The sequence below is a fragment of the Carcharodon carcharias genome, chromosome 5 (assembly GCF_017639515.1).
Source record: "Carcharodon carcharias isolate sCarCar2 chromosome 5, sCarCar2.pri, whole genome shotgun sequence".
Classification (NCBI taxonomy): Eukaryota; Metazoa; Chordata; class Chondrichthyes; order Lamniformes; family Lamnidae; genus Carcharodon; species Carcharodon carcharias.
The window spans coordinates 83,339,361-83,365,168 of record NC_054471.1 but is presented as its reverse complement, the minus strand read 5'-3'; the positions used below and the strand labels follow the sequence as shown (position 1 = coordinate 83,365,168).

Sequence of the window (25,808 nt, the reverse complement as noted above, 5' to 3'; positions counted from 1 at the left end):
TGGAGTGGATATTTCCCCTTCTGGGGCATTCTAGAACGAAAGGCCATAGTTTTAGGCTAAGGGGCAGTAGATTTAAATCAGAGATGAGGAATTATTTTTCTCAAAGGGTTGTGAATCTGTGGAATTCACTACCTCAGAGTGCAGTGGATGCTGGGATGCTGAATAAATTTAAGGAGGAGATAGCCAGATTTTTAATTAGTAACGGGTTGAAAGGTTATGGGGAGAGGGTGGGAAATTGCAGTTGAGGTCGAAATGAGATCAGCCATGATCGTATTGAGTGGCGGGGCAGGCTCGAAGGGCTGAATTGCCTACTCCTCCTAGTTCTTATGTTCTTACCTCAATGCCACTTTCCTGCACTATCTCCATATTGCCCGATATCATTTGTCTCCAGAAATCTATTGATTTCTGTTTTGAACATGCTCAATAACTGAGCTTCCAAAGCCTCCTGGGGCAGAAAATTCCAAAGATTCACTACCTACTGAATGAAGAAATTCCTCCTCATCTCAGTCTTAAATGGTCTACCCCTTATCCTGAGATTATATCCCTTCATTTTACACTCACCAGTTAGGGGAAGCATCTTATCTATGTCTGCCCTGTCACGACCTGGAAGATTTTTGTAAGTTTCAATGAGACTGCCCCTCAGTCTTCAAAACTCTAGAGAATACAGACCCATTCTCCCCAGTCTCTCCTCATAAGACAATCCTGCCAGCCAGGCATTAATCTGGTGAATCTCCGTTGCACTCCCTCTATGATATGTATATCCCTCCTTAGATAAGGGGACCAAAACTGTACACAATACTCCAGGCGTGGTCCCACCAAGGTTCTTTACAATTGCAGCAAGGCATCTTTACTCCTGTACTCAAATCCCCTTGCGATGAAGGCCAAAGTACCATTTGTTTTCCTTATTGCTTACTGCACCGCATGCTAACTTTTAGTGACTCATAAATAAGTTCTTCCAGGACCCTTCGGACATCTGCACTTCCCAACCCCTCACCATTTAAGAAATTTTCTGCCTTTCTATTTTTTCTATCAAAGTGAATAAACTTATTCACAATAAATTCCATCTCTCATATTCTAACCCATTCACTTAGCCTGTTCAAGTCTTCTTGAAGCCTCCTTGCACTTCCCTCACAATTCACATTCCCATCCAGTTTGCTGTTGTTGACAGACTTGGAAATATTACATTTGGTCCCCATATCCAAATCATTTATATAGATTGTGACTAGATGTGGACCTAGCACTGATCCTTGCAATATCCCACTGGTAACAGCCTGCCATCCTGAGAATAATCCATTTTTCCTACTCTGCTTTCTGTCTGAAAACGAATTCTCAATCCATACGAACATATTCCCCCCAATCCCACGCACTTTAATTTTCTTTACTAATTTACTGTGTGGGACCTTATCAAAAGCTTTCTGAAAATCCAAACACACCCCATCCACTGGTTCTCTTTCATCAATGCTGCAAGTAATACCCTCAAAAAAAACTCCGAGTTTGTCAATCATGATTTCCCTTTCATAAATTCATGTTGACTAATTTTACTATTCTTTCTCAATGTCCAGTTATCACATCCAGTTATCAGGTCTTAATCTTTGCAAAATAAAACTACATTGCATTACCATCTGTTTATAATATTATAGCCATAGATTAATTTTAACCATAGTAAATAACATTTTAATCACACCACTCAAAGGGTTTGTATCTACAAACCCAAGTTTGTTTCTGAGATGGTGATGCAGTTTTGAATGAATGTGGTCCAGTGTTGGCTCTACTAATACACAGACTTTCTCCACCATATATCAACTCCAATTCAAAATGATTTCAGTTTTAATTTCAATGCTGTCATAATTTTTTAAAATCGTCTTTAACGGGGTCCCATTGTACACCAAGACTTTTTGACAAGTTTTTTTGTGCTTGCCCTTTGGGACAAAACAGTTACTAATATATTGCTAAGATTGCAAGTTTATTTGAGATGTTGTGATTCAGTCAGATGTGATCATTTTCGTTAATTTCTTCATTTTCTGTCTTCTAGGCAATTTTAGTGTTTTGCTGGACATATATCCGTCGATACCAGAGTCAACAAGAAAGTGAGGTTGTCTCCACCATAACTGCTATTTGTGCACTTGCTGTCGCACTGATCAGTTCATCCCTGCTACCTGTTGACATATTCCTTGTTTCTTATATGAAAGACTCCAGAGGGTCTTACAAGGTACTGTACAAATTGAGGCTAAACTGAAGATCACTACCCTAGACATTCAAACTGTGCAATGATTTAAACACATTTGAAAATATAATTTTTACAGTGAAATGGTTATTTTCTAAAGCTAGTAATTCTATATGATTTAATACCGTGTGCAGTTTAATTTATTAGTTCCTGGTGCTTGCAGGGGAGAGGTTTAATTTACAGAGGAGGAAAATTAATTTTCCGCAGCAGTTATACTTGTTAGAAAATTAGTTGATGGATAGAAAGGTCATTTCTAGAAGTTGCAGGTTTGGCTTCAACTTGTAAAATAATTTAATCATCCCTCCTGAATTATGGAGTACTTTATAGGAACATAGTGAGTATAACTTAATTTATTCAGTTTCTGCGTTCAAGTTGAACAGTGTGGGATGCAAGGGGGTTGGGAGGGCAGCAGAGAAAGACTATACCGTTACACCAAAGAACCTTTGCTATACTGCTAACCTTGTGCCCGGATGCATGGTGTTATCATTGTAGATTGCTTTAGACATTCCTCTGTGAAAAATTATTGACCATTTTGAGGTCCTGCTCTGTAGGTTTGGATGAAAAGTAGAAACTTGATCAATCTGTTGTTACCAGCCACTTAAGTATTTGGTTACAGATCATGTTCATTAGTGATATTGTATGTGGCCATTAATTTATGTGACGTGTTACAAATGTAAAGAACATATCTTTTTATTTCTGTTGGACTGTGGATTAAAATTACAATGGCTGCAGTTTGAAGGACATCTCTACAGTGTGAGGGATATATACAATGTTGTTGTCCTGGAACAGTGCCATGAAAGACAGGATAGTGTCGAAGAGGAGTCCGGTCTAATGGGGTACGGCCTGACAGCAATGTTTTAATTGCCCCTTGACCAGGTGATCAGGGATTTTGTGAGAACAGTGCAGCTCCTAGCCTGAAAGGGAAAAGACCTAAACCTTCTTGCTCCTGTGTGTGTCAGATTCCAGTGATTCTACAATAATAGCTAGCTGGCTTTTTCTCCTCATATCTCTATAAACTGCTCTCTCTCTCTGAAAGACTCCCTGTCAAGCGGCAAAGGGGTAAATCACTGTTAGAGACATTGAAAGGCAAGTGCTCAACTAGTGAACTAAAGGCAAAGTGCTGAAAGACCACCTCGTGTCATCAAGAACTGAAAAGAATTGCAAGGCATCGATCAAAATCAATCCATCGAAGCTGGAATTGGTGCTATTGAACTATTTTATCCCACCCTTAAAATCCATGTTTTTGTGTGTCTTATGAGACTTGTATGTGTGAGTATAGGGATTTAAGAACGGGTAGAGTTTAGGTTATAGAGTTAGAAATTAGCAGTTCATATTTTTTTTGCCACGAGTTGAAGACGATTTGTTCAATAAACAATTATTTATGTATTAAGTTTACAAACCTGGAGATCGTATTTTCTTAACCTAAATTAAACAATTAGGTAGGTTGATCAAACCTTTTCACATTTGTCGCGGCTCAGGGAACAGGTGGGCTTGATATTGCAGTGCACTATCCCTAGTGAGTTGTGACACAAAGAATAGTACCAGATGTGATCAGTGTTGTTGCAGGGACGTTGACATTTTGGAGAACTGTTACATGTTTTGTGATTGACCTTGCCTTTTGGTAGCTGTGGCTAGCTTAAAGTGGTACACTTATGAGAGGCTTCTCAAATAGAAAGTCAACATGGTACAGTAGCATCACCTTTGAGTACACATTCACCTCCCTATTCTGCTAAATTGGCAAGTTTTCAGTGGTACTTCTCACCATTGAGATAGTTAACGTAAGTTGATTTGCAATGCAGCCGAATCTATTTTAATCTATTCTTTACCTATTAATTATCAAGCATACACAGTTTTTTTTGTTAAAGTGATATATTCTAAAATGGTAAATGTGTTAATAAGGTACCGACAACTTACACAAATAGTTGCATAGGCTTATACAACTATTTTACTCAGCAATTCACAATTTAATTAGGAATCTTAATCAAGTAATATTAAAGGTAAAAAGAAAACTACAAAAGCAATAAGTTTGAAATAAAGTGAAACTGCCTCAGTTTGCTGCCAAAATAAAAGATCAACATTCTTCCACAGATTAATCTTGCTGGGAAAGTGGTATAAAGGATGACCTCAAATTGCAGATATTTGTGTAACTTGGTGAAATCACATGTCTGAAGCATCCCCATGTGAATGACCCAACTTCTGCTAATACAGAGGGCTGTCCCTGTCCTGCAGTATCTGGTTTTCTCCAGCAAACGGTGAACAGTCACTTATTTGCATGCAATCCACTGTCAAATGTTTATGGGGCCAACAATTTTTGACTGATTTTTTTTTAAAAAAATGTTGTGAACAATGATGGCCAAACAGATTGTGAAGTGTTTTTGTTATAGTTGTCACTGCATCTGGTCAGGATGTGATCTCAGGTGCATGTCTTTATAGCATGATACCACAAGCGGAACAAAGAATTCTGCTCTATTCACCTGGCTTTCTCCCATCTTGAACAGTGGTGCCTACCGGCCTGCAGGCAACACTACTCGTCAGGCATTATTTAGCATTGATATTTGCTTCCTTGCCTCTGCTAGCACTGATGGAGAACAAGAGAGAGGGAGAGCTTGTATCCTGCACAACCGTAGGACACTCCAAAGCGTTTTACAGCTAATTGATTACACCTGAAATATAGTCACTGTAACGATGTAGGGAAATGCGGCAGCCAATTTGCGCACAGCAAGGGAACACAAAAAAACAGTGATCTAATGATCAGGTGTGTTTTTTTACCGATTTTGATTGAGGGATACATATTGTTGAGGGCACTACCTTATAACTTCTCACAAGAGGGCGTGCAGAGCCTCTGTTTAGTGTCTTATCCAAAATATGGCACCTCAAACACAGCAGCAGTCCCTTTGTATTGTAGTGGAATGTGAGGCTAGATTTTTGTACTCAAGTCTGGCTCAAATTACGTGGGATTAATCTTCAAAGTAAGATACTTTATACACTTGTGATCAGCTATACCATTATTTGGATAATTGAAGTGATTTGTTCCACAGTAAGGATCAATTTGGATAGACACAGGTACTTTAATAGTCAGATGTTTAATCGGTCAGTTATGTCTGCTCTGCTTGTTAGATACTTAAAAAATACCTTTTTCAACTTTACAAATCATCTCCATAGGGAGTCCTAAGAATTTCTCCTTTAGTTAAACAGCAGGATAACATATTTATCCCGTTCACCTTGACAACTCTATGTTCACTTGGCGCATACTGGCCAATTATCCAGTTTTTCTATAAATTTTTCAGTTTTCCGACAATTCCAGTCTGTAACCAGTGGCCTGTTCAAGTATTGTGTTCTAGGTCATTGTTACTACCACACGTTTAAAGGGCAAGTTGCATTGTAGGTTTATAACTAGTTTTCAACCACAGTGGGTCAGTTCCTATGGCCCCATTGGTGTGATCCTTGCCATGACTGGCCACCGGTTGTTTTTTTAGGTTGTTATTCCTAGGGAAACATGGGCACATATGCTGATCTCTGTAACCTGTTTTATCCTGGCATGATCAGTCACCTGCACCACTCACATTCTTCACATTTCCCCCCGAATAATACCCGGCCAACCCTCAGATGTACATTCTCCTGGGAGAGTGAAAAATAACAGGAAAAAGTACTAATTTTGGAAAATGTGGGGAATTTCTTAACTACCCTCCCCCCCAAAAAAAACAATCAGATAACTTTCAAGAGACCATGGTTACTGGGTGATGCAACCCCAGATAACATACTAAATTCCTGTGCCACACTCAGGAATTCATCTAGTGCCCTTATGATGTGAATCACACTCGGTGCAGGTGCCAGCAACTTATCCCAGTCGCGGTTGATTCTCTGTGAAAAAGAGTGGCTCTGAGCATCTAACTTTTTTTATTTACATAACTTGCACTGTCTTATAGTCTTCCTAAGCTATTGAATGTAAATAGTACTGGAGCAAGTCTAACTCTGTTGCTGTTCTTAAAGCTCTCATCAAAAATCTCCTCCAAATCTTTGATTTTATAAAATATAAATCCGTATCTGAGTCCACCCCAATAACTTAAGGCCCTTATACTAGAAGGGATAGTATTTCTTTAATGTTGTCAGGCTGTGAAGTGTTTGGTGGATTTGCTGATGAATATAGTTGTGCTGGTTTAATGTTGGTATGCAAGGAACTGGAAGAAGCACACTGAAGGTTCATTTGCTTTGGATCTGTAATTCCTCATATTCAAACTTCTGTATAAAGGAGGAGGCTTATAGTTCACAATCTTTTTTTTTAATGGCCTTAAGGAAAATTGTTGAGTCTGTCCTGGCTATTACTTTGTCAATCGTCACAATACAGAGATGGTTTGATATTCCCTTCCCTTTAAATATAATTGTCTCTTATTTACCAGACTTTCACCGTCTTTCCTCTCTTATTTATAATGGTTCTAAGACGTTCACCCTTTGTAGCTGCTGTGGTGGTACCTCCAGATATGGGGAGAGTAAATTGCACTCAAAGAATAGGGAAGATCATCAAAGATGGATAATCTTAATTTATTTTAGTACCCTTTTAAAATGACTCATCTTCCACTTCTTCTGCTGAGCCAAAACTTGGTAACTTCTTAATACTTCTTGACTGTATTGTTCAATTCTCTAGGTGACCAAACAACATTAGATAAAAATTAAAATGAAATGGGTAAAAGAGAAAAAGGGAAACAATGAAACGATCTCAATATCATTACCTCCAATCTGCCCTGGTTCCCTTTGCATCTGGCACCCTCTGTCTTTACCTGCAATCTTTTGTATCTTCTTCTTTCCTAGACTTGTCTTTTTAGGTTATGTTAGGGAGTGAAACAAAAATTGTAAATCAAACTCATCAGGTACATTTTACATTGCATTTCACTGGTGTCGTTTTAGTTTACAGTTTCTTGTGTGAAGTAAACATGTACATGGGACACCTGAGATGTGACAAACATGCCTCAACTTTTCTTCAGATAGAATTTGGTGCATTCTTAGGCTTTACATAGGTTTGAAAATACACTCTGACCACATGATTAAACTGAAAACCCACTTTATCCATAATGTTTTATCAGACTGCATAGTTGTTAATAGGAATTATTGTATCTGACCAAAACAAGGTGTAGCCCCCCCATTAACCTCATGTATGCTTTTTCTTAGGAATGGGCAGCAGATAACATCACAAGGCAGAATATTGAAGACACTGTGCTGTATGGATATTATAGTAGGTATTCTGATTTTTTAATTGTTTAGCAAATTTAATTTTACAACATACTTAAATCCTTGGTGGAGTTCAGGAAAATTGGTAATGGAGCAGGGTTGATTTTTCTGACAGTTGTTATTTTGAAGAGGTGTTTATGTTGGGGTGTTCTCTGTGCTTTTCTCCTGCAGTATTCCTGGTGCACAAAAAAAAATTCTTTGTTTTGGTCTTCCTTCCAGCTGGTAAAATACTATACTTATTGAGAGGTCATTTCTGAAACTTAATTTGATTGAATTTGCATGGAAGTTGCCCATTCTGGCTCTTCTTTGCTGCATGCTTTGGGTAATGGCTTACTGGAAACTATCAAGCAGATTTTGATGAATGGTGACTCAAATGATCAGTTGGAGGAGGAATTCATGTCAGGTTTAGTGTTATGATGTGGCCAGGTGCCAGTCAAAGTGGCAAATAGATGGCTAATAGCTGCCATTGATGTGGTAGAATTTAGAAGAAATTTTGAGATAAAAAAAGGCTATTAATTTCAGGAAAGAAAACTTTTTGAGGGTTTGAGGAAGGTCGTGCTATTGCTTATGGTATATACAGTGAGGAAACAGAACAGGTTTATTGATGTAACTGGAAAACTGCAAAGCAAATACATTTCACTGGGTTAGAAGTACCGTTGTTGCCAAATGGGCAATAAGAGATGCAATGCTGGGGATAAGGGAATCAACAATAAATTTATTTTAAATATAAACTACAGCTATGATCAAAGGCAAGGATGAGCATGGGGACAGCGTAAGAGGCAATGAAGTCTATTAGAAGAGACAAATTATTTAGAAAGAAAATAAGACATACATTTATGTAGAGCCTCTTGCAACCTCAATGTCCCAAAAGACTTTACAGCCAACGAAGCACTTGTGCAGCAGCCAATGTGTGCAAAGCAAACTCTCCCGAACAAGAAATGACAAGATAATCTGTTATCTATTTTAGCGATGTTGATTGTGAGAGAAATGTTGGTTAAGACTGCCCTGCTCTTTGAAATAATGCCATGGAATCTTGAACATCCACTGAGAGAACAGCCAGAGCCTTGGTTTAATATGACATTGGCAAAGACAGCACCTCCGACAGTGTAGCTGACCCTTCATTACTGTACTGGAGTGTCAGCCTAGAATTTTGTACACAAGTTTCTGGAGTAGGCCTTGAACCCCAATCTTGTGTCTCAGGCGAGAGTGAAACCCACTGAGTCACAGCTGACCACAGGATACATATTGGAATTGTAAAAGATTTTTATAAATACTCTTGGAGACAGCCTTAGGCCATTTAAATCAGAATTACCTGGAAAAACTCAGCAGGTCTGGCAGCATCTGTTGAAGGGTCATGAGGACTCGAAACGTCAACTCTTTTCTTCTCTGCCGATGCTGCCAGACCTGCTGAGTTTTTCCAGGTAATTCTGTTTTTGTTTTGGATTTCCAGCATCCGCAGTTTTTAGTTTTTATCATTTAAATCAGAGCTAGCTGTTCTCCTAGTTGAACATGACGCTGACAATATGGAAGGTTGCCCCAGTATGTCCTATCCACAAGAAAATAGCATATATCTAACTTGGCCAATTATAGGGCGTCAGCCACCTTATCATTAGGAAATTAATCAAAGGAGACATAATGCCTTCACAACAGCTGGACACCATTGACCTGCATAGCAATGTTCATTTTGGGTTTTGCTTGAGCTACTTAGCTCCACACCAATGAGAGCCTTGGTCCAGACTTTGTAATAACTGAACATCAAGGAAACGATGAGAAGATCTGCCCTCAATATTGAGGCAACATTTGGCGGTGGTCTCAAGCAGCTTCAGAAAACCTGAAGTCAGTGAGAGTCAAAGATCCAATGATTGGAGTCATGAATGATGCAACAAAAAGGAATGAAAGCAAAATACTGTGGATGCTGGAAATCTGAAAAGACTGGAAAAACTCAGCAGGTCTGACATCATCTGCAGAGAGAAAGGCAGCGTTAACGATTCGAGTCCAAATGACTCCTCTTCAGAGCTAAAGAGAAGTAGAAAGGGGGAGGAGCAGGTAAAGCAGGATAGAACATCAGCGATAGATGGGAGCTAACGAGAGATTGACAGATGTCATGGACACAAGATAAAGGGAGTGTTAATAGTGGTAAGGGTTAACAAAGGTGCTGTTAGTGGCATGAAGATAATATAGCAAAATGTGTGAATAGCAGAACAAGGGTCAGCACTCTGAAAGAACAACATAGAACAAGTGATAGATGGCCCTTTTGGGAGTGGGGTGGGGGAGGGGGCAGTGGTTGGGAAAAAAGGAAATGGAATGGTTGTGATTGTCCAATTGTCACAGTCGCAAGACATCTCTGCAGGAGTGTCCTGGGCCTAACTGTCTTCAGCTGCTTCATCAATTGCCTTCCTTCTGGACAGAAGTGGGTCTGCACAGTGTTCAGGATCATTCAGAGCTCTTCCGAAAAAGAAAACATCAATATTGTGAGAACACTATCATTAAATTGTCCTCGAGCCTCACTATCCTGATTTGTACAAGTAACTATACAAGCCTTCGATAGCAATGGGCACGTTTGACAGCTGGTGTTCTTGAAGGGGATGAGACCTAAATTGTGGTTGGATGTCTGTGGCCTGTGGGATTGGCTGCATGGATGAAAGTGGGATTTTTTATCTTAGGTTCTTGTTCTCCTATAGATGGGCATTAGGTGTTAAATTGGCCACAGGTATATTTTTCTCTGAAATTTTGATTCCCACTGCAGTTAACCTTTTTTAGTGATTGGGGAGTGTGATATGTTTAGCAGTGAGCATCAATGGGCTTGATGATTTTTTCCTGCCCCTTTTATCTCTCATTTCAGCAACATGTTACATTTTGAGAAAACGGCTCCTACAGTGCCTGCTTCAGTTTGATGGTGGCTTCGTGCTCTCCTACTGTAACCATCGGTCTGCATTGGCCAATGTCACTAAGCACATATCACTAACAAAATCTTTTAAAGCACTTCGATGTATCACAAGATGAATGGGTGAAAATCCTTTATCCTGAATGTAACCTTGGAAAACATCTATTGAGAGAGGTGACTTTCTCAGCATCTTTTATCCAAGTTCATTTCTTAACTAATTTCTACATAGCCAAACTGCTCCATATCAGACATCTAGCAAAGATGCCATCTTAAATTAAAGGTTGAGATGAGTTAGTTCTGGCCTCTCTTGTCACCAGCACTGTCACTCATGATCTGCTTTAAAATAGTATGGGAAAATTTGGTACAGCTTCCTGCAGTTGTCTTTAGCAGATAATGTTCTCAGGACTCCTGAAGAAATTTGGCTTTGTACAGCTTTTGCCGGACTGTTGCCAGTGGTCTTTGTTCTTCTCTGTTTATTTCCACTCCAGCTATATAACAAACAGTTGCCATTAACCTTGTGAAAGAAAAGGTCCTGGGCAACTGGCAATGTGTCAGCTTTCTTTATATCCTCGATGCCCAATGCACCTGCGCTTTTGCCAACTGCATAGTACAGATCCTTGTGAGGGGGGCTTTGGTCAAGAGAAAGGTCTGCCATATATAAGACTGTCCCTCTAGGATCCCGCTAATAGGTGAAAGCAATTGTGCTGTCACTGGTTTCTATGTTGTGCTTTCACAGAGCGCCGACCCTTCTGCTATTAATGCATTCTGCTCTTATCTTTATCTTATTTTTATGCCATTACCAGCACCTCCTTTACTCTTTACCACTACTGTTAACACTCCCTTTGTCTTGTGTCCATGACACCTTTGTCAATCACTCCTTAGCTCCCACCTATCCCTGGCCTTCTATCTTGCTCCACTTCCTCCACTCCCTCTCAAACAGTATAAAGTCCATCACATTTACGCTTCTCTTTAACTCTGAAGAAGTCACACAAACTCAACGTTACCTCTGTTTCTCTCTTCACAGATGCTGCTAGATCTGCTGAGATTTTCCAGCATTTTTCCTCTATGATTGTATATTTAAGAAGCTTTTGGATGTGCACTTGCGATCGCATGGCATACAAAGCTTTGGGCCTAGTGCTGGAAAATGGGATTAGAATAGTTAGGTACTTGTTTGACCGGCGCAGACTCGATGGGTGGAAGGGCCTTTTTCTGTGCTGTAGACGTTTGTGACTTTTTGTTTTTATCTTGGTAGTAGGTGTTTGAAGGAGTTTTGTTTCCCTGGCTTTCCATTTTGTTGCAAATCCCCCTTGTCGCAAACATTTCAATCTATAAAACTTGGAAAAGCTCATGAGCTTCAAAAAATGATGCACCACTGAAAACCAAACACTGATTATAGACCCATGACCAAGGCCAGTCAATAAATTTAAATTCCTTTTCATTATGTTGGATTTATGGAATTTTATTATTGATAACGAATCATGTTTATTTGTTTAGATTTGTGTGTCTGTAGTTGATGCGATGCATCGAGTATATTAGCATAGTGGGTGGGGCGGAGAGGTCAGTCTGCTTGTTGCCTATTACTTTTAGCTCTCGCTGTTGGCTATCAGTATAACTATTGCAAAAAGAGAACTGAGTGCGTAGACCTCTCCTGCCAGTATATAGTGTTGTGACGTAGCAGATGATGTGTGCCAGACAGATCAAATCCATGAGGGAAACGTGATCCTGCTATCACAATGGTTTTGCAATTTGAATTTATTTCGAGATGTGTGCATTGAATTCAGAAGTAATAAGTCCACTGAGACCTTTAAAGATTTTTAAAAAAAGCTAAATTAAAATATCTTAACAAAAGAAAAGGTGTCAAACACATATGTAAGATAAAAACAGAATTACCTGGAAAAACTCAGCAGGTCTGGCAGCATCGGCGGAGAAGAAAAGAGTTGACATTTCGAGTCCTCATGACCCTTCAGCAGAACTGAATATGTAAGATTCCAGTTACTTAATACTATAGCAAATATTCAAATTCCTACCTAACCTGACTCCCAAATATACCCAAAGGGTGTAAGGCAACAGTCCACACTATATTTTAAAATTAAAACAAAACAGGCCAGCACAATTACCATCTCTAAAGGCTGGATGCAACAGACTCATGCAGACATGGCTGGAGTTGTTTCTAAGGCTGTTTCGCAAGCTTCTGCTAGATATCACAGGGCCTCTTTCAACATAGCCTTTCATTCTCCCTTACATACATTTTCTCTCTTTTTAATCTGTAAATTCCATTGTCTCATATGTCTTTGAAAATGTACTTTCCCATAATATAAAACTTCTTGTGGTGCTAATATTGGCGGTAAGCTGTGGGAAAGATAAACGCACTGCTTGGCCTAGCTTCCTTGGCTAGGTATAAGCATCTTACTATTGCTTTGAAATTCAAACTGCCCCAATTTATCAAAAAAATGCAAATTCTCCTCGCACTTTACACTCTAAGTTATCAGCCATGTTTATGTATTTATCATTTCAGACTTCAAGACCAGCTGTCTCCAAATCAATTAAAACTCTCTCTCTCTCTCTCTCACACACACCACACACACACACACACACACACACACAGACACAATTAAATTACTTTTATAATAAATCACGATAATAATATGAAAATTATTATACTTTCGTAACAATAGGGCTTGCTGATGAAGAGGCTGTGTAGTGCCTTCCTATGATGACATACATAAACTAAGTATCTCTCTCTCTCTCTCTCTTTCTCTCTTTCTTTCTCTCTCTGTCTCGAGAGAGAGACAGAGACAGAGAACGAGACATTAAGGAAATAAGCCCTGACAGAAAATTTGGAACGGAATCCCATAGGCGATAATCTGTCCTCTATCAGGCAGCTTTCTGGGTACTAAGCAATACTGATTTCAACCCCGGGTCTCCATAATATTTTCCCAGGCCTGCGCCTTACAGAGGACACTCCAGCTTCGTGGTTTACATTGGCACAACAAGGGAAGAAACATTTACCGGTTGTAAGCTCTCGCTCGATTGGCGTAGTTCACGAACTAGGGGTTGCTTCTGACAGTGAGAGAGATCATAATGTTTCATTGGATAGGGGGAGGTGGTGGAGTAGTGGTATTGTCACTGGACTGATAATCTAGAGACCCAGGATAATGCTCTGGGAACCCAAGTTTGAATCCCACCATGGCAGATGGTGGAATTTGAATTCAATAAAAATCTGGAGTTAAAACATCTAATGATGACTATGAAACCATTGCCGATTGTTGTAAAAACCCATCTGGTTCACTAATGTCCTTTAGAGAAGGAAATCTGCTATCCTTACCTGGTCTGGCCTACATGTCACTCCAGACCCATATTAATGTGGTTGACTTTTAAAAATGCCCTCTAAACAAGGGCAATTAGGGATGGGTAATAAATGCTGCGACACAGCATTGCTGTGAACAAAGAACTTACAAGGCTCATTGTGGACATTGACCTACTGCAAGAAACTAGGCTCACTCAAACTGGATTCCGTAAAGAGAAACACTACATGTCTTCCTGGCAGGGGAAAATGCAAGAGGCCACATGTGAGAATGGAGTGGGTTTCACTGTGAAAAACACTTTGTGGTTATTGAACCCTCACCTCACCGAGGGCTCAGAGATGCTTCTTACACTTCGCTTGTCAATGAGTGCAGGCCCAGCTAACCTCGTGTGCATGTATGCCCCAACACTCGCCTACACTCCAGAGATCAAAGATCAATTCTGAGGCACTTGATGCTGCCATCAGCAGAATTCAAAGCACCAAGCGATTGTACCTTCTAGGGGACTTCACCTTAAGGGTGGGTAAGAACTATGCAGCTTGACCTGATTGGTTCTGATATAGAGTCATTCAGACTCAAAACGTTAACTCTCCGCAGATGCTGTCAGACCTGCTGAGTTTTTCCAGGTATTTTTGTTTTAGTTCTAGATTTCCAGCCTCTGCAGTATTTTGTTTTATGCAGCTTGGCCAATGTTCAAAGGGCACCAGGGAATCGGTAAGATTAACAAAAATGGACAGAGGTTGCTGGAGCTATGCTATTACCGCATGATGACCAGCTACTTCCAAACTAAGCCATGCCACAAGATGTACTGGAGACATCTGAGATCACATCACTGGCACCAGCAAGATCTCATCATCACCAGACGTACCACCTTCAACAGTATCATCACTCATAGCGTCACAATCAGCCCTACCTGGTGTGTAGCAAAGTTGGGCTTCACCAAAGGAAACTAAACCTCTTGTTACGGTGCACAATTATATTACAAATTTTTACAAAACTGTTTTAAACATTACACTTAAAAAAAAAAATAAGCCTTGGACTGAATTTAAAGACCATTTCAAAATGGCTCCAAGCCACCAGACAGAATTGTGGATTTCAGACTGGATCTCCTCTTCTGAGAGGATTCTGGTTCACTGTGGTCTAGTCGAGGAGATAATGAAGCTTTTTTGACGTCTCATTGTAAGAATGTAAATTGTGTCTTTACCAGGACAAAAGCTAAGGACTGTTCCCCCTTACTGGGAGATGACTTGGTATTTTGTACAGGTCACAAGATAACAGTGGGCATCTTAGCTTACCTGCAAAAAACATTGAAAAGAATCTTCTTGAACTACAAGCACCCAGAAACAAAATCTCTATGCCCTCATTGCTGCCAGAATCAAGTCTCAGCAGACTGCTTGGCACTGGACCAGTTAATATTGGTTAAAACTCTGAAACAGTATACAATCTGAGGATGCAGAGGGATGTATGAAGGAATCAAGAAAGCAACAGGCCCGGTAGTAACCAAGTCAGCTCCCTTGAAGACAAAGACGGGGATGATCATTATTGAACCTAGCAAGCAGATGGGAAGGTGGGTAGAGCACTATCTCAAATTCTACGCAATGGAGAATGTTGTCACTGAAGAGGCTCTGGGCACCATTCCAGCCTTTCCTGTCATGGCGGAGCTGTACAGCAAGCCCACACACTGCTGCGACATCTCCATGAACTTTTGTGTCTCTGCTGGAAGGAATGATTTGTGCCTCAAGGTATGTGTGTTGCAAATATAGTGACCTTGTACAAAAACAGAGGGGATCACAGTGACTGCAACTATGACTGAGGCATCTCCTTGTTAAGTATTGTGGGGAAGGTCTTTACTCGTGTTGCTCTATCCAGATTGCAGACCCTGGCATCTCGTTATCTACCCTGATCTCGGTGTAGCTTCAGAACTGACAGATCGAAAGTTAATATGATTTTCTCACTTTGGCAGTTGTCGGATGAGTACTGGCCTTCGACTTGTGAGATGAACAGACTCTTTAAACTTCTGTGGAAAACAGACTGCCCACCTGGACTTCTGGGCATCATTTCTTTGTCAGTTACAATGGAGCATCATTGGTGGCTTTCAAGATCAGCAGTGGGGTAAAGCAGGGCGGTGTCCTGGCACCAACTCTTTGGCATCTTTTTTTTCATGCTGCGATTGTACACTTTGACTCAAATGAGGATGTCTACCTGCATGCCAGAGCTGGAAGGAAAGCTATTCAACTTGGCAAGACTGCACACCAAGACCAAAGTGCGTAATGTCCTAGTTTATGAGTTGCTGTTTATTGATGACACTGCGCTGGCATCTCATACTGAATTTCACTTGCAACAGCTTGTAGATCGAATCCCCTGGGCACTTGAGTTTGGGCTGATAATCAGTGTCAGGAAAATCAAAGTTATGGGCCAGAATTTAGAGACCCCACCTTCCATCAACATCAATAGCCTCACTCTAGAGGATGTCAACAGTTTCACAGACCTTGGATCAACAATTACCAGCAACGTGTCCCTTGATGCCGAAATCAGCACCAGGATTGCCGAAGCTGCAGCTATCATGTCAAAATTGAGAAGTCGGGTGTGGACCAACAGCAAACTAACCGAAAATACAAAGTTCCGCGTGTGCCAGGCTTGTATTTTCAGCATCCTCCTTTACAGTAACAAGGCATGGACAACGTATGCAAGCCAAGAAAAGTGGCTGACAGTTTCCACCTCTGATGCCTCAGACAAATACTGGGCAGATCCTGCCAAGACAGAGTGCCGAGCATGGAAGTACATCGGCGTGCAGGGATCTCCAGCTTGTTTGCTCTCTCGAGTCAGCAGCGACTCTTTTGGCTGGGTTATGTGAGCCGAATGGATGACAGCCTCATCCCGGCGCTCATGTTCTCTGGCGAGCTTACTATTGGCATGAAACCAACAGGTCGCCCATTTCTGCGATGCAAGCAAGACTTTGAGTTGACTGCGATTGGAGTCGATGCATGGCAAGTTCTTGCTGTTGACCAGAGTGCCGAGAACCAAGCTGTCAGGAAGGGTGTGGAAAAGGAATGACCAAATGGCAGAAAAAGAGCCGGCCGGAAGGGGGAAAAAAAGCATCAGTTGACCTCGGATGAACACTATTTATCTGTGCCAGCTGCTGAAGGAACTGCCACTCATCAATCTGCTTCTACAGCCAAAACAGACTATGTTCAATACAGAAGTAGTATACACCCTGGGCATAGTCCATCATCTCCTGAGACGGACGGATGGCAATATATCAATATTGTACATTTGGATTCAGTTTTCACAATTTGTTTTTCTGTGAAAACTAATTTCCAATAAATTGACTTGGCATACAAAAAGTTGTAACTACAGTGGGACATCAGCATTCATGACTTAAGCTGCAGCTAGACCACATCAATTGTAAAAATGCTATTGTGTGCAAATATATAATTTTTGATGTGGTGAATTTAGAAATTTGGATGGGGGTAATGAACCCTGGAGCAAAATTTATTTCCTAATGTGTATTGCATAAATCTTGATGTTTGCAGATACCACGTTAAGAAAGGGAAAACATGAAGGTGCCCTTCTCTGGGAATAAGTGCCACAGTGGACAAGAGTTTTGTGAAGACTAGTTTGCTAGCATAAACCTGTGAAGGAAAATATTTGTGCTGGTAGTATACTCATTAACTGTAACGTCAAGCGTTACTACTAAAACATTTTGGTGAAACCACCTAAAAACAAAAAGTGGCTAAGTTGCTTGAAGATGAAGAATGAAGTTTGACCACCTGACTTCCCTCTCTGACCCCCAAGTTTGCTGATTATTGTTAACTGTTATTTTTTCTCAGGTCCCATTCCCCTTTCCTTCAAATCTGCTAGATCCATTGTCCTTGTAAATTGCTGCCCATTTCCAACTTTGTTTTCTTCTCCATACTCCTTGAAAATGCTGTCACCTCCCAAATTAACGGCCAACTTTCCCAGAATGCCGTGTTTGAATTTGTCCAATTCAGCTTCCGCCAGCTACAGTACTGAAACAGTTCTTATCAAAGTCACACAACATCCTATGCTCTTTGCCCTTCTCAACCAGCCTGCAGCCTTTGCATTGGTTGACTACACATTCCTCCTCCAGTTCTCATCCAGTTTGGTGGGACTGGACTCACCTGGTTCCATTCTTATCTACCCCGTCATAGCCAGAGGTTTGCCTGCAATGGCTTCTCTCCTTACTCCTGAACCATTAAAAATTTTCTCCAACCAAATATGGAGAAGACTGAAGCCATTGCCTTCAGTGTCTCCCCCCCCAAAACTCTGCTCCCCAGTCACTGACTCCATCCTGCTCCCTGGCACCTGAGGCTGAACCAAAGCAGACTGTTGACAACCTTGGTATTGTATCTGACTCTGAGATGAATTACTGACTACATATCCAGGCCATCACTAAGATTGCTTATTTCCACCTCCATAACATCGTCTGACTCTGCCCCTGTCTCAGCTCATCTGCTGGTGAAACCCTCATCTATGCCTTTGTTACCTCTGCACTTGACTATTCCAGTGCACTAGAGGCAAACCTCCCACTTTCCCACCCTTTGTAAACTTGAGACCATCCAAACTCTGCTGCCTATGTCCAAACTCCCACCAGGTCCTGGTCAGCCATCACCCCTGTGCTTGCTGGCATTGGCTAAGCAGTGCCTTGATTTTAAAATCATCTTCATTATCAAATGCCTCAGTGGCTTTGTCCCTTCCTATCTCTTAACCTCCTCCAGCTCTACAACCCTCCTTCAAATTTGCCATCATCACTTTTCTCAAGAAAACTCCTTCGATAGCACCTTCCAAAACTGCAACCACTACCACCTGGAAGAACAAGGGCAGCAGACACATGGAAATACCACGACTATGTCACTGTTTCTTCACTATCACCAGATCAGAATCCTGGAACTCCCTCCCTAACAGCACTGTGGGTGTACTTGAACCACAACGACTTCAGCGATTCAAGAAGGCAGCTCACCAGCACATCTCGAGGGTTAGCAGGGATGGGTAATAAACGCTAACCTTGTCAACAAGGTCCACATCCCATGAACAAAAAAAATCTGCTCTTCTCTAATTCTGGCCTCTTGAGCATCCTTGATTTCAATTGCTCCATCTTTGGTGGCTGTGCCTTCAGCTGCTAAGGTCCTAAACACTGGAATTGCTTCCCTAATTCAATCAATCTCTTTCTTTTCCCTTCAAGACACTCCTTAAAACCTACTTCTTTGACTAAGCTTTTGATCACCTGTCCTAATATCTTGAGGCTCAGTGTCAAATAACATTTAATATTGCTCCTGTGAAATGGCTTGGGATGTTAACTATGATAAATGGTGCTATAAAAATACAAATTGTTTCTGTAAGATGCATTACAATCTTCCTTACTATTAAAATATTTCTACACTCAGATTGCAAAAAGTGAAGTATAAAATGTCAGACAAGCGTTACAAGTATGAAAGCATTGCAGCTCCACCACAGTAACCAAATAATTTTACTAGGTTGATTCAAATTTACCCATAATCTCTCAAATGAAATTTGCAATTTCCTTGCAGCTGCTACGTTATTCCCTTACTTAACATTTTTTACTTAACTTTTTTAACTCGAAATATAAAAACAAATCCTTTCCATTGTATAAATAAAAACATATATCGTAATTTTAAAATTATATTGCACTTGTATAATTCATAAACCCAACAGGATTCAATAACTTTTTAACTTCAACATCCTACTCCAGTAAAGTCATAGTGGGGACCCAGGTACCATCGCCTCTTCTTCAGTTTTAGATCACTGTCTTCTCTGCCCTTGAGTGCAATCCCCTGACCATCTTTTAGCTAATTTAATAGAAACTGAGATTTTTTGTGTAGCTTCCTTGTACTCAAAATGTTGAAGTGTACTTCTAGACAGAGACTAATTTATTAGGAAAGGAATGGGTGTAATTGTGATATAAATAGAGCGATGTACAATTACCCACCCATTATATAAATCTCCCGTTTTTCATTCCCATTGAAGTCCGTGCAAGCGAGAGAAATGTATAACAGGCAGCTGAATTGTTGCTGGTTTTACACCATCACCCAAAGTCGCAATTACTCCCTATGTTATCCACTTTCCTAAAGCGACAACCTTTCATGTCAGCCTTTCCATTTGCTTGTGAAATTTTAAGTCCCACTCAGAGATTAAAAGCCAGAGTAAGTGTTCAGCTCTGCTGTACGGGTAGTAATCAGCCAGAGTAGATCGTCTATCTCTTACAATTTTAATAGATGATCAGTTACTGTTTTCTTTTAAAAAAATTTTTTTTCGATTAAAAATATTTCATTTGTGTATTTGTTGGAAATATGTAAAAAAGGAACAGTGCGGAAAATCTTACAGAGCCAGATTTTGCTGTCAAAATGACAGGCTAACAGTGCTCACTGTTGCTTATATGTGAATGACTTGAGCTGAGGAAGAAATGGGCAGTTAAATACCAATATCCAAAAGTTTCTGCCCAAATTGTGTCGCTTCACTGTTGGCTTCACAAAAGTGGCATTTTGCTGTCTGTCATGCACTGAATGCCATGAGTTGCTGCATTTGTATGGTTGATATGAATAACTCTGCAGCGGATATTTAAGGCTAGTAATTAGAAGTGCAAATGGTATGATAAGTAGTAATTATTGTCAACCTCTCCGGCACTGAACATTAACTATTACAAGTTTGAAGTTTTCTTCCTTAAGTTTTGAATTTTTCAGAGAAATTTTTAAAAAAATGTCATTTTATGTTTTTTCTTCCTTTTCCTTTGTCTCTTTTCCAGCTCTCTGAATCCAAATTCTCTTTCCCTTTCTTTATTTCACTTTATGTACCTATTTTGACATTGAATTGAACCCCTTTAATTTATCATCTCAGTCCTTCCAGTGTTTATTTCCCAATCCTTAAGCAGATACCCTGTTGGTTGCCCTGTTCACTGAGGACACAGGTGCCATGTTTCCCAAACTCCTGAGCTCGTCACTTTCAGTTACTTTGTGGGCACAGATTTTGAGTTCAAGGGTGTAGGAAAATGTCTTAACTAATGGCAGATGCTGTTCGATGCCCCGCTAAGTAAAGACTTTTAAAAATTGGAGTTTTGATTTTAAACATTGTTTAACCCTTTTCTGTCCTACCATGGAGTTGAACTAGGTTCAGATCATATTCTGGGAAAACAATACCATGGATGGCGTCCCTTTTAATGTATCTTGTAAGGCACTGTTGCCTGAAGTTGTCTCTTGTTTCTGCCCTGTGTGATCTCTGTGCATGGTGGAGCAACAATACATTTTTGTGTGTGCATGAATATCTTGTGTCATGACTTCTAAGGTTTTTAAACTCGTCAATTCCATTTCAATGTCGACGTCAGCCTTCCTTTATGCTCTTTTTAACATGATAGGTGCAGTGGCCTTCAGGCAGTTGTTACTGAAATTTGTCATATGCCCATCTGGGGTGCAATGGGTTAATTGATTGCATGCAGTGTTGAAAGCTGAACCTGGCCAGAACCTTGAGGCTGAAAGCTTTGCTAAGAGGATGGTTGGTAATTGAGTGGTTTTTGTTTAATAACTGAGCTGTGGTAAGAAGATTGAAATGGACATGCTTGTAACAAAGCTCGTGGTGGGCAGCCTTGCCAAAATATTGGCATGGGTCATAGGTGGAAAGAGACAACATAAAGATGGAAGCAGGATTAATAAGCAATCTCAATGGGACAGTGACATCAAGAGCACAGGAACAGGCAGCGAGGGGAGGGGACCATGACGTGTGACTTTGTGCCAAAATTGCTTATGACATTGAACTAAATAGGCGCGACAGAATTGTCTTCCCTTCTGCTCATAGCACCATGCAACCCACCATCCCCACCCCCCTTGCCCCTTTCCACCACCACTTCTTCCACCTTTGCAACACACAATGTAAGAAAATCAACATAGCCTTGTCCATCTATGTTTTCAATCCTTACTTGGGGTAACTCAGTGTACCCTGGTGTAACTGTACTTGTAGAATTATTTCCGTCTTAGGACCACATAGGTAACATATTAGTGATTGTCAACCAGTGCTGGGACCTCAACTATTTACAGTCTACATTAATGACTTGGATGAAGGGACCAAATAAATGATAGCTAGGAAAGTAAGTTGTCAAGAGTCTGCAAAGCAATATAGACAAGTTGAGTGGGCAAAAATTTAGCAGATGAAAAGTAGTATATGATTTAAATGGGGGAGAAATTGCAGAACTCAGTGGTACAGAGCGATCTGGGTGTCCTGGTATATGGATCACAACAAGTTAGTATGTAGGTACAGCAAGTGATAAGGAAGGCAAATGGAATGTTGGTGTCTATTGTAAGGGAAATAGAATGCAAAAGTAGGGAAGTTTTACTGCAGCTGTACAGGACATTGGTGAGATTACATCTGTGGTACAGATCTGTGTACAGTTTTGATCTCCTTTGAAAAGGATATAATTGAGTTAGAAGCGGTTCAGAGAACGTTAACTCATTCCTTGGATGAAAGGTTGAGCAGTTTGGTCCTAAACTTAGTGGAGTTTAGAAGAATGAGATGTGATCTTGAAACACATAAGACCCTGAGAGGACTTGATACGGTGGATATCCAGAGGATGCTTCTGCTTGTGGGGGAGACTAGAACTAGGGGACACAGTTTAAGAATTAAGAGGTGTATTTTTCAAGATGGAGATTAGGATGATTTTTTTCTCTGAGGGCCATTAGCCTGTAGAATTCTCATGCCCAGAGAGCAGTGAAGGGCTGGGTCATTGAATTTATCTAAAGCTGAGTGAAACAGATTTTTGATAGTGTGAGGAACCCATTTTTGAAAAATTTGAATTTTGGACATTCTCTCTCCTGAGTTATTTTTAAAAGTTTGCAGCATTAATTCGGGCTGAGAATACGCCATTCTTCAAGAAACCATGGAACAACAGAGATGTCCAGCAGGAACAACTGGAAAGGGAAGAGATACTTTGTGTAACTAAGTTAACGAAGAACTGCTATTGCCAGGCTAAAGACTCTTGTAGTTTGGTTTAAAAACAATTGTCCTAAGAAGTATTCTTTGAACATCTTAGTCTTTAAAACTTTCAGGGTGGGTGTGTGTGGGGGTGCCTTAGAAACAGGCTGCAAGAAAAATACTCTCTTGTCCTCTCTCTGCCCCACCTTTGTGTTAAACCTGCCTCAGAAACTTGTTTTGAAGAAGTAGTTTGTTTTATAATAAATCAACTTTTTTTGTTTACTGAAAGAAGCCTGGTTAGAGTCTGGGAATAAAGGTATCAAAGAGTAACAATCAGTCAGTTTTGTGGGTGAATTAAACATTTGAACTGCGGTTACAACCTGTGGAGAAGTGGGGCTAGAATTAACTGTTCACTCCTCCCATCTTGGCATCTTGGTCCGTAACAAAGACATGAGAGTCGAGGGTATTGGGGGGGGTGCAGTCAGGAAGGTGGAGTTGAGACCACAGTGAGATCAGCTATGATTTTATTGAATGGTGGAGCAGGCTCAAATGGCCGAGTGGCTTACTCCTGCTCCTAAATCCTCTGTTCCTATGCAACACACTGGAAAAGAAATGGTAATCATGGATTTTTCACTGATGTGAAAGTAATTCTAAAGTAAGAATTGAATAAAATGTTTATTTGAGTATTTTTTTTTAGAAACTTTAGTTTAAAGTTTTTTGTGATCATCTTTCTCTTTCCTGCATGGTGGACAGCCCAGAGAATTGTAGAGCACATAAATAGAATAATAGTAGATTTTATTTAAAAGGTCACTCTTCCTGTTAGGCAAATCTTGTAATCTTGTACTTCACTTTGACATGAGAAAGGAGTATTTTCCTTTCTACAGATCTGTACTTGCCTCTTTTTAGCAGTGTTATTGTGTTGTTCTGTCTTCCTCAACTCCCCCACCCCACTTCTAGTTTGGGATTGCAATTTTTCTGTTCTCCTTGAATAATAGTATGGAATTTGCACTTACCTGTTCAAAGCTTCAGCTCACTGCCACATAGTTTCTATTAATATCTGCTTGGATTCACTTTTACTTGTTGCCTCATTAACAAAAATGCATTGCTACATGTAGATGGAAACAAGCAAAACTTATCCCTAATAATTCTAAAGTAAGAATTGAATAAAATGTTTATTTGAGTATTATTTTCAATAATGTGCTTCTAAATGTATCTGCTACCATAACAGTTAAACATCCTACCAGTAGATGGAGGCAAAGTACTTTATGGAAATGCTAGTTACTGATGTACATAATCTATATGTTTGCATTGGTAATTTTCCTTCCTTTTGCTGATCACTAGATCAGGCCTGCAGTGCAATAGTGGACACTAAATTTACAAACATGTGTATTGTCCCATATGCATGAGAGACAACTTACATCTCGAAGCTGATTTTGTAAATAATTTGTTTTCATGAAAATCTTTATTCAGAATGAAAACCTCCTGGCAAGTCAATGGCTACAACAGTGTTACATGCCCAAACAGACAATCATCTAAATTAAAGCTTTTTTATATTGTAGGAAAATTTGCCTGCTTTAGCTCCTAAATGGGATATTTGTATGTGAGGATGATTTGTATCCCATAATGGCACAATTCTATCACTAGGATTTCAGTGAGAAGTACTGCAGGATGTGTGACATTTTCATATGGTGTACATTTAACATTGGAAATGTCCAGCAACGTGATTGCTTTTATATGTTAGCCCTTTCAAATGTTGGTTATGCCAGAATTTTGAACGATGAAACTGAATAGGCTGGAGGACTGATGGTGGTTGTGATGGCAGTAGAGGTTATGATTAATAGCATTCCACAAGATGTGCACTAATGCCATTGCTATTAATGCACAACACCGCAGCACTTCCCATACGCTGAAGCAATATGTTAAGGTAGAATTATATGTTCTCCATACTTTGTGGCAGGTTGCGATTGGGGATGCTTTCTTAATGGGGTTCACTTGCTATTCATGCTCTGCCAGGTTTAATGAATAAGTTACTTTATAGGGAGGTTCCCTTTTCATGTTCCCCTGCCATATGCACACCAGTTTCTGATCTCAATATTGATTAAGTTTCCTGCAACAAATGTCCATCATTATTTCCACCTCGAGGGCAGCAGCTTAATGAGAGAGGCTCGAATATCTCTTTTGTAAATTGCCACAACTACTAGCTGCTACTCTACATCTTGTAGATTCTCAAAAATTGCTCAGCTTTGTCTTTTGTGGTTAAAGTCTAAAACTATTTGGAATGACAGTTGTGCCTAAGTTCATCTTCGTTTTCTTGATGCTACTCCCACTCATTCACTTAAAGGAGTTTTAAAAAGATCAGTAGATCCTATAACACAGGCTCTCCCTTTCTTTGCTATCATGCACAATGGAAATCTTTATTTGAGACCTTAGCTTAATAGTTTAGCAGAGTTCCATGCACTGGCTATAACTCTGGTCTCAAAGCAACAAGTACATTTGTGACTGTAGGATAAGGGATAATACTGCAGCTGGTTAAGACTTGATATTCTCAGTTTAGCGACTAGTTTTTTTGCAAGATGACCACCTGTTCAACTCCAAGCTACCGTCTTTTTGATATTGTGTATTTAGAAAACATATCGACTGTCAAATACTCAGTTTAGTACCATGCTGCATGTGGGAGGCACAGTTGTGCCATTCTCTTGGATCAAGGTTATGGCGAAAATAGTTGGAACTTTATTTGAGAACTTGACTAAATTTGCCTTGCTGTTTGGATACATTTTACAGGTTACAAGAGCATTTTTATTCTACCATTACTCCTGTAAAGCAGTGTTATTGAGGAGAAGTTACTGATTAGCCATGGGTGTGCCTACAGCGACAATGGTTTGGCTGCGTGTGCTAATTTTAGCAGCCAATGCTGTAGGCAATTCAGATAAATAAGTCAGCAGCAAGATTGTCAAATTGTAGACTTAGTAAACTAGCCTGTAATTAACATAGCTTAATAGGTTAAAATGGAGGTCTTGTGGCACTGTGGGTAATGTCCCTGCCTCTGAGGCAGAAGCTTTGAGGTCAACTTCTACTCTAGGAAGATGCGTTCATAGGAGTTGTGATCCAGATTGGATTCTCTCTTGTTGAAAACAAAAACAGAATTACCTGGAAAAACTCAGCAGGTCTGGCAGCATCGGCCAAGAAGAAAAGAGTTGACGTTTCGAGTCCTCATGACCCTTCAACAGAACTGATTTTTCTT

The 25,808-nt window shown here is 40.2% G+C and overlaps 1 protein-coding gene across 2 annotated transcripts in view; it reads left to right on the top strand.

The window, feature by feature from the left end:
* Positions 1 to 25,808, top strand: part of lmbrd1 (LMBR1 domain containing 1) — a 230,268-nt gene that overhangs the window by 15,823 nt on the left and 188,637 nt on the right. For both annotated transcript variants that reach the window (XM_041188279.1, XM_041188277.1), the window contains exons 2-3: positions 2,033 to 2,209; positions 7,388 to 7,451. In XM_041188279.1, coding sequence (XP_041044213.1) covers positions 2,033 to 2,209; positions 7,388 to 7,451 — 241 coding nt within the window. The remainder of the gene's footprint in view (positions 1 to 2,032; positions 2,210 to 7,387; positions 7,452 to 25,808) is intronic.